The 15,616-nt window shown below is 42.7% G+C and overlaps 1 protein-coding gene across 2 annotated transcripts in view; it reads right to left on the reverse strand.

Annotated features, from left to right (window-relative positions):
• Positions 1-15,228, reverse strand: part of Slc19a2 (solute carrier family 19 member 2) — a 35,949-nt gene extending 20,721 nt beyond the window's left edge. For both annotated transcript variants that reach the window (XR_006146832.1, XM_042674414.1), the window contains exons 1-5: positions 15,025-15,228; positions 5,291-5,893; positions 2,115-2,337; positions 900-1,092; positions 372-513 (exon numbers count right to left, since the gene is read on the reverse strand). Coding sequence is in view for 1 of the 2 variants with exons in the window: in XM_042674414.1 (XP_042530348.1) it covers positions 372-513; positions 900-1,092; positions 2,115-2,337; positions 5,291-5,893; positions 15,025-15,228 (1,365 nt within the window). In the remaining variant the exon portion in view is untranslated. The remainder of the gene's footprint in view (positions 1-371; positions 514-899; positions 1,093-2,114; positions 2,338-5,290; positions 5,894-15,024) is intronic.
• Positions 15,229-15,616: the final 388 nt, after the last annotated feature.

Below are 15,616 nucleotides of genomic sequence, written 5' to 3' on the forward strand. Positions count from 1 at the left end.
CTGATGGCTCATGCCTGTAATCCTAGCTACTCGGGAGGCTGAGCTCTAAGGATCGTGGTTTAAAGCTAGCCCAGGCTGAAAAGTCCCTTTGAGACCCTTATCTCCAACTAACCACTCAAAAACTAGAAGTAGAGTGTTAGTCTTGAGCAAAAAAGCTCAGGACAATACGAGGACCCTGAGTTCAAGCCCCATGAAAGACAAACCAAGATGATAATCTCAATATCCTCCACATAGACTAGGGAAGTGACTGAAGGAGAGAACATTGTCCTTTCTATCTGTCTACAGTCTTATTTATTTATTTTCCTAAGTTTGGCCCACTTCTGCCACCCTCGCCCCATCAGACTTCTTCAATGCCAAAAGAAAGACGTTACCTGGGTGGTGATTTCTAAGCCAAGGCCACTCGCATCCACCACAATTAGAGTGAGCAGAGTCTGCAATGCCAGGGCAATGAAAGTGTTCACACCAAACACAAGGGCATAGCGCTCCATGCTGAGATTTGCAGCAATCTGAAAACTTTTTTGAAAAGAAAAAAAAAAAGAATAAAGTTGCTCCCTAAATAGTGGTAATTTTTACTGGAAATGTAAAGACTAATTCCTTTGTTGTGTCAATTTCTCTTCTAACCAAATAAAAAAATATTTTGTGTCCAAATGGTTTAATTACGCAAATACACAAATGGTATAAATAGTATAGAAATATGCAAATGGTATAAATATTATAAGGAACATACAAACAAGAGAATAAATCTTGCCTGAATGCTTCCTGAGAAACACTAATCATATATGATACACCGTCTCTTCCTATTGGTCTCTTTTTGTGTAGAAATTTTATCACTTGCAAAGAAATCCAAGGTTTATCTTGCTATAAGCTTCCCTAATGTGTCTGTGGACTAAAATACATACGTGGCTATTGTGATGAGCAACATGTAGATGATTCTGAAGACAACATAGGATGCGTAGCACACCCAGATGTTATGCACAGTGTCCATGGTATACACTGCAGCAGCAATCAAGAGAGAACACAGAGATAATGTCATTTCTCCCCAAGTTGACCAGGATATTTTTATATAACCAACTGCAAACACAGCAATAGCACCTACAAAACAAAACGAGAAGATGTCATTCTTTTTATTAAGAAAAAAAAATAAGCTTCCATTAATTTTTAAAATCTTTAAATTTAAAAGGTACATTATGAAAGGCCCAAAAACTCGAGCAGAGAATTTTGGACTTGATGAATAAGTAATATGGAGCCACTGAGATGATGAGATTGAATTAGGGAAAGTGGCAATCAGATGGCAAAGAACAGAATGGCTAATGAATATTACAAAAAAAAACCACTTCTGCGACTGCCACACAGGCAAGGCAGAATCCCTGCTACTACTCTGGCAACCCACAAGGATGAGTCATCTCTCCTTCAAACCAAGGAGCAATCCAGTATATGCAACAGGACTTCTCTGTCCTTTGGCAAGACCATGAGGATGGTAGCTACAGTGGCAGACACAGTTACTGTTTACAGATCTTACTCGAACCTTCCAATAACTTTATGAGGTAGGGCAATACCTTAGGGACAATAGAGTATGATATCAAGGACACAGGATCTGAAGCCAAACCCTGACTTCATTATTTATCTAAGTTTATGTGACCTTAGGTAAATTATTAACCTACCGTCCTGTTTCCATTGTAAAGCAGTGATAATTTCACTTATCTCAAGAATTTTGTGGAGACCGAATTGAAATACATCGTCCTTAGCACCTAACGTATATTAACATTCAGAAGATATTAGCTACTGTCATATAGAATATTGCTATTTAAAAATTCTTATTAAGTAACAAAAACATTCAGCAAATATAGGAGTATGTGAAAATTTGCTAAGCAAAGAAAATAATTTTGAGAGTATTGTATTGGGTTTCCTGAAAACTTATATAGAATTTAAGTTTGTCAGTCACAGTCTTCTACCCTTATTTCCAAATTCTCTTTCTAAATTATAAAATCAGAACTAAAACATAAATTGTTCTCTAGGGCTACTGGAAATGTGTGAACGAAGAACAAATCTGATCCTAGTTGGCTTAAAAGCCAGGACTCCTTCCAGCCCTCCTTCTACCACCCAGCACAGCTTACCTAGTAAGGTTGAAACGGCTTCTACACCACCATTGTAGATATCAGCATGGCGAGAAGGCATCACCTGCTCCCACAGGCCCTGTGCGTAGTTCACAACTTGAAAGTAGCCACAGGTGGAAAGGGCCCACCACACAGACCAACAGAGCAGAGGGTGTGAGGAGTAACACATCAAGAAATCATTCCATAGAACCTTCAACACCAGGAGACGGTCTGGCCTTGCTTCCTACACAGCGAACAAGAACAGATTATTATTATTATGAAATCAAAATGAAGTAATATAATGCTTCAAATGGGTATACACAATATGTAAATGCTGTTACAATCATCACTAGGAACAAATAATTTAAAAAGTTTTATGCTGGGTGTGGGTGGCTCATGCCTGTAATCCTAGCTACTCAGGAAGCTGAGGTCTGAGGATCATGGTTCAAAGCCAGCCCGAGCAGAAAGTTCGTGAGACCCTTATCTCCAATAAACCACTAGAAAGCTGGAAGTGACGCTGTGGCTTAAGTGGTAGAGTACTAGCCTTGAGCTAAAGAGTGCAGGGACAGCACCCAAGCCCAGAGTTCAAGCCCCACGACAGACAAAAAAAAAAAAAAAAAGTTTTATATCTTTATTATAAGTAGTTATTCAGGAGATTATATTTCCCGCCCCCAAACCAAAGGGATAATTGTAATACTAATAAGGTTATGTGTGTATGAGATATATATATACCATAAATATGCGTATTTACATACCTATGCACACATAAGTATGAACTACATAGTCAGTTTTACAAAGACAAAAGGCAAAAAGATTTGTTAAATAAAAAAGTCTATACACACATCCTGACAGTTCTGTCGAGTTTTTACCTCAGTGAAAGGTTTTGTGGCAAAAAGTATAGAAAGAAGTTTAAGAGTGCTATCTTTGCAATCCTGGTACTCTACCACTTGAGCCTCAGTTCCACTTCTAGCTTTTTACTGGTTAATTGAAGAGTTTCACAAACTTTGCTACACAGGTTGACTTCAAACTACGATCCTCTGATCTCAGCATCCTAGGTAGCTAGGATAACAGGTGTTAGCCACTGGTGCCCAGCTCAAGAGAGTGTTTTGTACACTCTAAGCCACAATTCAGCAGTAAGTAATAACTGATTTTATTGATGGTGACTTAAACTATAAAAAAATAAATAGAATGACCAGGCACAGCAGTGCATGCCTATAATCCTAGCACTTGGGAAGTTGACATAGGATACACTGAGGAATAAAGGAATATATCAGGATAAAATATGTTGTAAAGCTTTTATTTTTATTATATATAACATTTATACATGTGTATGTACTGATAGCTATGTAAATGTCCTTTTTACTATAGTTCTAGTGTACATTCAAAAAAGCTTGAATCTCTCTAAAGACATTCAGATCTATGGTTAATGTTCATATATTTTTATTGTTATTTTTTGCCAGTCCTGGGGCTTGAACTCTGGGCCTGTGCACTGTCTCTGAGCTCCTTTGGCTCAAGGCGGCTAGCACTCTACCACTTGAGCCACAGCACCACTCCCAGCTTTTTCTGTGTAGTTTACTGGAGATAAGAGTCTCAGACTTTACTGCCGGGGCTGGCTTGGAACCAGGATCCTCAGATCTCACCTCTTGAGTAGCCAGGATTACAGGTGTGAGCCACGGGCACCCTGTGTTAATGTTCATATTTAAAACATATTGATATACATATACATGAACTACATACATTTTTACCCAAAGCCACTCTTAACCATGTGAACAGACTAAAAGGTCCTTAGTTTTTCTATTACATACAACAACCAAATGATTATACTCTATTTCTTCCCCCAGCAACCTGTAAATTTCCAGTGTCACCTAACAAACTATGATGTAATCAGCATTTCATTGATACTTAATCCCTGGTACTGTTCACTAAGCGGCCACCTACAGTGTCCTGGTAATCAAAGGTGAGTTTCATGATGAATGACCTGCAGGCTCCATGAGCTGGAATGACTCAGGATCCTTGGGATAATAATCTAAACCCTAATAACCTGAGGTAAAGAATAGGGTAGGCAAGAAATCAATTTCCAGTAAGAGTAAAGCTGGCTTTCAACCCAACTCAACCACTGGGTTGCTTTTTAGAGAGCAAAAACTCTACTCATGTAGCGTTTGTTACGCTCACCCATTTACTTTTTTTTTTGTCGGTCATGGGCTTGAACTCTGGGCTTGGGGGCTATCCCTCAGCTCTTCAGCTCAAGGCGAGCATGCTACCGCTTGAGCCACAGCGCCACTTCAGGTTTTCTAGTGGTTTATTGGAGATAAGAGTCTCACGGACTTTCCTGCCTGGGCTGGCTTTGAACTGTGATCCTCAGATCTCAGTCTCCTGAGTAGCTAGGATTACAGGCATGAGCCACCAGGGCCCGGCTTCCATTTACTAAGTTTTATGTCTGACAGAGCCCACATACAAAGCAGGAAGGTCAATATGCTTATATCCAAACATGTCCCATGAAAACTGTTTCAGTATGGTTGGAATGAACCATTTACCTCAAAGCTTATAACTTAATAGGAAAAAACTTTCATAATTAAAAAAAAAATGGTGAGATTTTAGGAAGCAATCTTCCTGGCTACATAGAATGAATGGATGACTTATAAATGCTATACCTTTCTTCTAAGAGAGAGCTTTAATCGTACTTTTAATCTTTAGTCCTTTATCATCTTAATTTTTCTCTCTTTCTGAAATATTTATTAGAATCATTTTACCTATTCACTTAGCAAACATGTTTTGAGTGCTTTCTATATACACCACGTAATAGGAGTTTAAAAAAAAAAAACACAAAAAAACAAAGGAGTCAGGTGCTGGTGGTACACCTGTAATCCTAGTGACTCAGGAGTCACTAGGATTGCAGTAGGAAGCCAGCCTAGGCAGTAAAGTTCATGAAACTCGTATCTCCAATTAATTAACCAAAAAAGCTGAAAGTAGAGCTGTGGCTCAAGTGGTAGAGTGCCAGCCATGAACAAGAAAGCTCAGGAACAGCACCCAGGTCCTGAGTTCAAGCCCCAGGATTGGCACATAAAAGAAGAGGCATCATCCCTGAAATCTGAGACATGAAGTTTGTGGCCAGTCTGATTTTGGAGGTAAAGCACCCCAGGAGAACCATTAGTAAGCCCCCAAATAATATCTACAAAAACTTAGATAATTGAGCTTACCGGTTCCTCTATGGGAGGCTCCTCCAGATTTAAAGGGATTTTTGACTCAATGTCCTCCCATCCAGGGAGGTGGTTAGAAGCGGGGGTGTCGGTAACAATGCCACCATTTTGTACCTTGATGCCATTCACTCCTTGGCAGGAGGAGGGAACGTGGTGAAAGAACAGGCTCTTCTGTGGCATAGGCAGAAACCAGGCAACAGCAAAAGCCACAGAAACACAAGTGAGAGAGACGACATTCAGGCTGAACAGGGACCAGCCCGCCACCGAGACAAGGACTTGGCCTAGGACAGAGCCCACTGTGAAGCCCACTAAAGTGGCACTTCGACAGTAACTTGTAACTTTCTGATACATGCCCAAGTCTACTACACTGTATATGTAAGAGTAATAAGCAATTTCAGTGGCTGTGCCAATGCCATAGAAGAATTCCAAGAACTGGATAGCCAGAAGTCCCTGGGCATAGAGCAGCATGAACCATGTAACAATAAGGCTCAGTCCTTGCAGCAGAACAACAGGTTTATAACGGAGGTAGTCTGTGGCAAGGAACACAGGGAACAGCAGCACCAGGTAAGAGTAAGTCCATACTGGATAAATTTCATTGAAGACCTGGTAAAAATAGAATAAAAACCTTTTAGTGATCAAAACACCTAAATATTCCTAAAAATCTATTCTTATAAAACACTGCACTTCAAATACCTTATTCTTATCACCTAGAGAATGCTGGCAACACCACCTCAAATAATCTTTTGGAATAGCCTTGCCTATATCTCCACCTCATCACTTCTTCCCAATAAAAGATTCCCTATTAATCAAGGCTTTGTATGTGTCTATGTATGTCTCTAGTTAACTTACGACACTGGGTCATGACATTGGCTGTACATTTTCCAAGATGCTTAAATTTTTTTGGATGATAAGCCACAGATGTTTAAAAACCAAACAAAAATACAACTTCTTAGTAGATTTCAACATGAGCCATGATTCAAAGCCATTGCTTCTTAGGTTCTTTAAAGGTGAACCCCAAATGTACATGTACAATGTGTCTAATAGCCAGTATACTGTTAAGCTACTAGGATCAATAAATGTGTTAGAAATTCCATCACTATCAGTTCCTATTTTGAGAGACAGAACAGGAAGCAACTGTTTGGTTAGCTTTTCTCTGATTTTAAGTTGCATTTATTTTGAGGCAGAGGAACAGGTAGAGAGCAAATCCATCCTGCAGGCCTGACAAAACAACTCTCTCTGAAGAGAATTACAGCTAACATATCTATATCCACATCTGTATATATACACACTACTTAATATACTCACTTGTAATATGATAGAAAGTAGAAGTTTTTGTGTTTTCAGCAAATACACGTATTTATGGGTACAATGTGATATTTCTATACATGTCTACATTGTGTGATGCCTAATCACGTCAAGTATCTATCATTTCTTTGTGATAAGAACATTCAATTATCTTCTGGTTGTTTTTATTTATATGTTACAATAATAATTATAACCTTCCTTCTCTGTAATAGTACATCAGAACTTATTTGCTTTAATGTATAGTTTTAAATCAGAATATAGTAAAAAATACTCTAAGATAAGCTAGAAACTAGAAAGACTCCAGTTGGAATTCAGTTCCACTGCTTTCTGTGTAATTAGAGATGCTCCGTAACTTACAACAGGGTAGGTTCCCAATGAACTCATTGTCAAACTGAACCTAAGTCAAAATTACATTTGCTCAGATATCCTATGGAACATCAGTGCAAACTATGCACTGTAAAGATCTGTCGCTTACACTCATAATTGCATCGCTGATATGTGTGTGTGTGCGTGTGTGTGTGTGTGTGTGTGTGTGTGTGTGTGTGTATGAGTAATACTAGTATTTACAAGTCTGAAAACTAGAGGTCCCAGGCTATAACACCGACCACCCATGGTAATATGAATTAACAATCACACTATCATCCCATTCTTCTGATAAGCAATTACTGTAGATGTTCTTTCCTTCCTTTTATATAGAACCCACTACTTAGCAAGGTACTGAGAGTTTAGTTAAGTTTGAATCAAGGTTAATCATCTCTAAGTCTAGAACTGAGAAGGGTGACACTACAGCCTGGCCTCGATCTCACTACATAAGCCACACTCCATCGTAAGCCACACTCCATCTTCCTGTCTCACTTGTTTCACAAGTCACCTGTTTAATTTTGGTTCAATTTGTGTCTGATCAGGAACTATGCTGCTTCTGAAAACATGCTTGAAGGAATCAAGAAATGATTCTTGCTGAGCGCTAGTGGCTCACGTCTGTAATCCTAGCTATTCTGGAGGCTGAAATATGCCAGCCCGGGCAGGAAAATCCATGAGAACTCTTATCTACAATTAACCACCAGAAAGCTGGAAGTGGCACTGTAGCTCAAGTGGCAGAGCGCTAGCCTTGAGCTGAAGAGCTGAGGGACAGCGCCCAGGCCCAGAGTTCAAGCCCCTCAACTGACAGAAAGAGGGAGAGAGACAGAGAGAGACAGAGAGAGAGAGACAGAAAGAAAGAGACAGAGAGAGGACACAGAGAGAGAGAGAGAGATGATTCTTACTCTGATGTGTGTAAATGTTAACAAATGAGAAGCAAGGAGCATATGGCTGCTAGGTCCACCTGCTAAGATCCCCTCAGTAGAAAAAGCCACAAGCATAATCCTGAGATGAGTTAGCCTTCCTTACAGACTTTTTGACAGGTGTGTTCTGGTTAACAATGCCCTGCTCCTTTTCTAGCAATAAATTTTCAGATACTATTGCTCTCTGGCTCCTCCGACAGCATGATTCTGTACCTTCACTGTTCCCCAGCATAGCTCCACATCTACTAGCCAATAAACCTTTCCTTTAAAAATCTTATCTATCAAAAATGTGATACACCCACACATAATACAGGCACAGACACACACACACACACAGGAATATCATTCAACTCTAAGGAAAAATGAAATCTTCCTGTGTGCAAGAAAATGAATGGAACTGAAAGACACTGCTAAGCAAAATAAGTGAAGACACAAAAATACAAATGCTTAGTCTCTCTTATGTGTTGAAACTATAAAAAATGTACAAATGTAGAGCAGTGATTACTAAAGAGTAGACTTAAATAGAGGGAATAGTTCCAGGGCCCTTGGCACATGGGAATGATTAGTTCACAACAACCTGCAACATATCTTATAAATAGCTAGAAAAGTGGACCTCAAAGGTTTCAAAAATAAATGATAGAGAGAAAAATGCTAATTATTATGATTTGATCAGTGCATACTATATATGTGTGTTGAAATCACAACATAACCAGAAAATACAATTCTTTTACATTAATAAAAAAATTAAATTAAATCAGGTGCCAGTTACTCATGCCTATAAACCTAGCTACTGAGAAGGCTGAGATGTGAAGATCATGGTTTGAAGCCAGCCCAAGTAGAAAAGTCTGTAAGACTCTTACTGCCAATAAATTACTCAGAAAAAGCCAGAAGTGGCACTGTGGCTCACGTGGCTCAGGGAGAGAACCCAGGCCCTCAGTTCAAGCCTTAAGCCTGGCAAAGAAAATAAATTACAATAAGATGTTCTCTATTGTGCTCTTCAATATACAGTCTCCTTTTATTTTAGAATTCTGGTCGATTCTTCACTTATTAGTCTGTGCTTAGACATATTATATAACTTTTGATGGCAGTTATTGAAAGCAGCAGTCCAGAGAACCATGAGGCCCCACAGTCATGTACAGCAAGAGGGAGTCACTTCTCTCGTGGTAGAGTGAGAAATGGCACCTGTCCTTTGTTTAGGGTCAGTTTATAGCCAGGGGACTAGAACCGGGAACTTTTATTAGGAGCAGGAAGTGAAGTGGGAGGAACAGCCCGGGCTAAAGGCCAGATGCCCTTATGCCTGGCCAGATCAACTGGTTTTGCAAGAGGGGCTGAAGACCTGAGATGGGGGGCATGGTAGCATTCTCCCTTCATTTTTTTTTGGTCAGTCGTGGGGCCTGAACTCTGGGCCTGGGTGCTGTCCCTCAGCTCTTCAGCTCAAGGCTAGTGCTCTACCACATGAACCACAGCGCCACTTCTGACGTTTTCTGCTTATGTGGTGCTGTGGGCCTCATGCATGCAAAGCAAGCACTCTACTACTGAGCCACCTTCCCAGCCCCCTTCATTGTTTACTAAGTACAGTACTGGGCTACTTCCTGCTGAGAAGGGACACAGGAGTCAGGGATGCCTGATCTGTTGTTGGAAAGTAGCCTTCTATGATGAAGAGCCTCATCTTTTCCATAGGAATGGTTAGCGGATACCTGAGTAGGCACAGCACAATTAGTAAAAGGCAAAAAGTTGCTGCTAACGGGCCCAGGAGAGGTACAAACCAGGAGTGAAGGATCCCCAGAAGAGGCTGTCAAAGATCTGAGATTCCCAATGGCTTCTTACGCTAGCAGCTGTCTTTTCATAGCTTTTATGCTTTGTTCTACTCTGGCAGACATGTTAACACACACTAGCAACACTCTTTTCCCAAGAAAACGCAGGTTTCCCCTTTTCAGCCATTAACAAATCTAGGGCCTTTGGGTTTGGAAGGTCAAGTCTCTCAAAGAGTTTGAGTCTGCAGCAGGTTAAGAGCCACTGTGGTCTCCTCGGCATGGGCCTGTAGGGCTTCATGTACCTGGTTGTTGGAAGTAATTGACTGATAGATGCCTCCTAACTAGCTGTCAACTTTCATCATATACATTACCTTTGATTATCAATTTTAAAGATCTAGCAGGGTATAACAGAGGCTGAGGCAGAAAGATCACAAGTTAAAGGCCAGCCTGGACAACATAGCAAGATCCCACCTCAAAATACCTTTTTTTATTTTCCCTCAGTCTGGGGCTTGAACTCAGGGCTGGGCACTATCCCTGAGCTTCTCTGCTCAAGACTAGCTCTCTACCACTTGAGTCAGAGCACCACTTCCAACTTTTTCTGTTTATGTAGCACTGAGGAATCAAACCCAGGGCTTCATGCATGCTAGGCAAGCACTCTACCACTAAGCCACATTCCCAGCCACCTTCTACTTATTAATCTAATGCTACTCCTAATACAAAACCAAAACTTAAAAAACTTCAACTTAAAAAGAAAAAAGGCAGAGTGAGATAGGATAAAATGGGGCAGAGAGATCTAATAGGCTCTCCTTAACTCACTCTAAGAGATCTATGTTTTTTCCTGTAAGAGACACCAGGCACAGGTGAGTGAATATACCTCTTCCTCAATTATCAGCACCATAAACTTTTATCATCTCTGTCTTACAATGATGGGAACTTGGCACTAATGAAAGGTGAAGTAAATTATCCAAAGTCATCACAGGGAAGACTGGCAAAGGGAAGGTCTAAGCCAGATATTCTAAATCTACCACACTAAAATGACTGTTTCATCAAAAAGCTGTCATTGATCTAGGACAATTCCAAGTCACTTGTTTCCAAGTTTCAATCTCTATAGAAGTGTTTTTATATGAATTCATCAAGAAACAAAGGTCCAGATAATTTCCATAGCTTAGTCACTGGGTCTCTAAAACCCTTCTTTTTCAATTCTCCCAGGAGGATGTCACAACAACAACAACAAAAAAAACCTTTTTGATACTTTGAATCCTACTTGCAAACTTCCTGGGGTTGGGGGGAGAGGGCGGAATGATGACCCTTATGAATTGTTCATATCTAACTTCTCACCTCCAGTAAAAACAATTGATTTTATTCTAGTTGAAATGTCTTGCAAAACTCTTTGGATCAGTTTGTTTGTGCTTTCTTCTGAGATTCAAAGTCAAGGAAAAACAAATGTTTAGTTTTAAGCTCTCATTCAGATTTAGACTATTTCAAAATAGTTTCAATAGTTCTCATATCCCTCTTAATAAATACCTATTTGCTCAACACTGTTTTCAACTTGTGTAGAGGCAGCAAACGAATAAAATGAAGTCCTAGGGGCTGGGAAGGTGGCTCAGTGGTAGAGCACTTGCCTTGCATGCCTGAGGCCCTGGGTTCGATTCCTCAGCACCACATAAGAGAAAAAAGCCGGAAGTGGTGCTGTGGCTCAAGTAATAGAGTGCTAGCCTTGAGCTGAAGAGCTGAGGGACAGCGCCCAGGCCCAGGCCCCACAACCGGACCCCCCCCCAAAAAAAAATGAAGTCCTAATTCCCCAGGAGTTCTGAACCTGAAAGAGGAACACACACATTCGTGTGCACACACAACATTTATAATGGGAACAGCAAACATGGGTTGTTTCTTTGAGGTGGCCCTTGAAAAGAAAGAAGCTAATAGAATAGTATCAACAGCAGAGATCAACAGCTTCGTGTATAGGTCAACAGATGAGAGTTTGTGGTTATGCTGAACTTAACATTATAAGATTGATATGAATGAAACCTGGATATGTTGAAGGTGAGAAGGGAAAAGAGTCTGTAAAGCTCTTAACATCAAGCAGAATGTACAGTTAAAAAAAAAAAAAAGTAGCCGGGCGCTGGTGGCTCACACCTGTAATCCTAGCTACTCAGGAGGCTGAGATCTGAGGATCGCAGTTCAAAGCCAGCCTGGGCAGGAGAGACTGTGAGACTCCTATCTCCAATAAACCACCAGAAAACCGGAAGTGGTGCTGTAGCTTAATTGGTAGAGTGCTCACCTTGAGCTGAAGAGCTGAGGGACAGCGCCCAGGCCCAGAGTTCAAGCCCCCCGACCGACCAAAAAAAAAAAAAAGTAGTAAATGTCTGCCATGTTAGAGAGAGGAATGATAAAACAACTTCAAAAATAAATAGCTCTGCTGGTTCAGTCACACATACCCCTAATCTGGAGCTACTTGGCGGCTGAGGCAGGGAGAGGATAAGTTCAAGGCCAGCTGAGGCAGGTTAGCAAGACCTCATTTCAAAATAAAGAGGGCTGAGGATGTAACTCAGTAGCGGTTACTTAGCATCATGAGTACCTGGGCTCAAGCCCCAGTATTCTAACTAAGTAATAAATAAGCTTGGTTCTCAATTATCGAGGCATACTCAAATTTTGCCTTGTTTCAAACCTATAAAGTGTTAACCTACAAAGTGATAAACTTTTAAAGTTAGTGCTTTCTCCTACCCTAAAGCGAAGAAAATCCTTCTTGAGTAGAAAGATAGAGGTATTTCTGACTTTTGGATGTAGATGATAACAGACTCATTTAAGATTATTTAATTTGACCCTTCTGAAGTCTTCAGGGAGAAATACAAACTTTAATACAAATGCCACTGAACATACTTGGTATTTTTTTTTTTTTTGCTTAAAAGCAGTGTAATATGTTTTATTGAAGTGATCATTGCTGAAAGCAAGCAGTCAGAAAGAACAAGTTGTTCTATTCATTTCACTTATTAGTTACTAAAAATAAAAATAAAAATAAAATTCTAGAGTTCTCCATAAGGTAAACAGAGCCACACTGTACAACAACAGAACCAGCCATGATTTGAAGGTTCTCAGAAATAAGTGATCCTATTCTCTATCACTAGATTTGACACCAGATTTTGCCTTTTTCCTCTAATTTGCAATGTGGAGGCATGATTATTATTCTTACACAATCAACCAATATTTACTGGGTCTGCCGTGCTTCTGTTTCTGTGTCCCCAAAACATACTTCACTTTCTCTAAACAGAGCATATGATCCTGATAGCACAGCATGCACCTACCTCTACGTAGGTCACAGAACACAACAGATCAACTTTCATATATCAACACTGGAAGCATGGTTCTCCCCCTCTGCTTCTGTGAGTCAGGGTACAGAAACTGTGCAGATTACATGGTAGTGCATATGAAGCTTTTTCAGCAAAATAATGTCTGTGTCAGTGGAATAACCTCATGTTTGGATCACCAGAATAATCACACTTTCTTTTCTTTTTTTGATTGATTGTGGGGCTTGAACTCAGGGCCTGGGCACTGTCCCTCAGCTCTTCAGCTTAAGGCCAGCACTCTACCACTTAAGCCACAGAACCACTTCTGGTTTTCTAGTGGTTTATTGGAGATAAAAGTCTCAAAGACTTTCTTTCCCGGGCTGGCTGTGGACCACAATCCTCAGATCTCAGCCTCCAAAGTAGCTAGGATTAGAGGCGTGAGCCACCAGCACCAGGCCCAGAATCACACTGTCTTATATCAGAAAAATCATTCTGTCCACAAGACTTGGTCCTTTCTACTTCATTGCTGGTTTTAACCAGTATCAACATTCAAACAATACTATGACAGTTCTTTGTGTGCTGATCTATAAGATTGAGAAACAAATGATCTAAGGTTAGATAAAACCTGAACTTGCTAGTGACTAAACACTCACTCAAATGAATCTAGAAACACTGTCAGTTTCCTCCCAGATGCCCTTGAAAATAAAGGTCCACAGCAACACCAAACTGGATTATGAGTAATTAGAACCTGCCAGTCTGCAAATGACTCTGCTAACGCCATCTCTTGCTCTGACCTGTTATACTGCTTATTGGATTTCTAATACAATAGGCGAATGATTACTAAACACATTTAGAAGAGTGAGTTTCAAAAGGGAGAAGTATTTTACAGCAACTGGGACAGGGAAACCCCAGTGGAAAAAGAGGCATAGGGGAGAAAGGAACGGCTAGTGTCCACCTGGCTGATAGAACGGAAAAGAACACCAACCCTTATCTTTCACACTTCATAGTAGTCAAGGATTGAATCTGTTTTACTTTGGTTTTGCGGTAGCACTCTGGGTTTAACTTCCTTTTCAGTTTATATAACATCTTTCTTCTGCAAAAGTGTTGAGGTTGAGTATAGATGTTTAAGTGCATTTCTAAAGTACATTATGCACTTAAGTACAATCTGTCTAAGTCCTTACCTTGAATAAATCAATCAGTGAGAGGTTCTGGATCATGGACTATGTATTTTCAATTACCCTGAACAACAAACAGGTACAGAGACCTGACACACTTCACCTGTAGTCGAAAAGCAAAACTAGTATCTGTGAAGCGACAATACAAGGAAAAACTATAATTAAGTGCCAATTACCAGAAACCATCTGCTTGTATCCCAAGAGATGGGGACGGGGTGGCAGGATATCTTTGGATACAACCTCACCTAATTAAAAAAAATCAAACCAGTGCTGGGAAGGTGGCTCAATGGTAGAGTGCTAATAACCTAGCATGCATGAGGCCCTGGGTTCGATTCTTCAGTACCACAGACAGAAAAAAGCCAGAAGTGGCGCTGTGGCTCAAATGGTAGAGCGCTAGGATTGAACAAAAGCAGCTCAGGGACGGTGCCCAGGCCCTGAGTTCAAGCCCCAGGACTGGCCAAAAAAAAAAAAAAAAGGAAACCCAAATTAAGATGATGAATTCTCTGTCCTGCATTGTCCTTACTTGACTGAGCACACAGATTGGGGGACGGGAAACACGGCGGGGGGGGGGGGGGGGGAAGCAGCAGGCGGAAGGAAGCCTTCTCAGAAACGTCAGGACGACTTTCTTTCAGGTCGACACCCCGTGCCCAGGGCCGCCTGCCGGTTCATCAACACGGGGGAGGGGCCCTCCCCTCCCCCCGGAAGGAACGGCCGGGCCGCACACGGGGGATCCGAACCCGCGTCCGCGGCCCCGGCACACAGGACTTGCAAACCCGGAGGGCGGGCGCCCAGGGGGAGCTCGGGGGGGAGCTCGGTGGGAGCTCCGCGCAGCCTGCCCCCGGCCCGGCCTGGCCCCGCCCCGGCCCCGCCCCCATCCCGCCCCGGCCACGCCCCCATCCCGCCCCGGCCACGCCCCCGCCCCACCCCCGCCCGGCCTACCTCCCTCTCCGTCAGGTTCTTGTCCTTGCCCAGCAGGTACGGGGTGAGGAAAGGCTCGGACGGCCGCAGGCTGGCGAAGAAGCCGTAGGCGCAGAGCAGCGCGGTGGGCAGGAACCAGCACTCGCGGGGCACCCGGGCGGTGCGCAGGAGCACGGTGGCCGCCGCCGCCGCCGCCCTGCGGGACACCGGGCCCGGCGCATCCATGCGGGGCGCCCGCGGCGGGGACCCGGCCCGGCTCCCTTCCTTCGGCTCCACCAACGGGAGGGGAGCTCGGGCGCCCGGCCCCACGTCCGCACCGGTAACCTTGACGGACGCTTCCTCTCGGCGGCGCCGGGCCAGGTCCGGGGCTCGCCGCCGCCAACGCCGCCGCCGCCGCCGCCTCGGCGCCGCAGGCAGGACTGAGTCCTTCGCCCGGGCCGGCGCCTCACGTGTCCCCGCCTGAAACGAGCCCCGCCCTCAAGCCCGCCCCCCCAGGCCGTGAGCCAATCACCGCAGACGCAAGGTGTCTGGCTTCTTCCTCATTGGCCGGTAGCTCCCACCCCGTGAAGGGCGGCCGTGGCGGTACCCCGGTCGGCTGAGGTGCGGACCGCTG

The sequence above is a fragment of the Dipodomys spectabilis genome, unplaced genomic scaffold, assembly GCF_019054845.1.
Source record: "Dipodomys spectabilis isolate Male_0828 unplaced genomic scaffold, ASM1905484v1 ptg000019l, whole genome shotgun sequence".
In the NCBI taxonomy this organism is placed as follows: Eukaryota; Metazoa; Chordata; class Mammalia; order Rodentia; family Heteromyidae; genus Dipodomys; species Dipodomys spectabilis.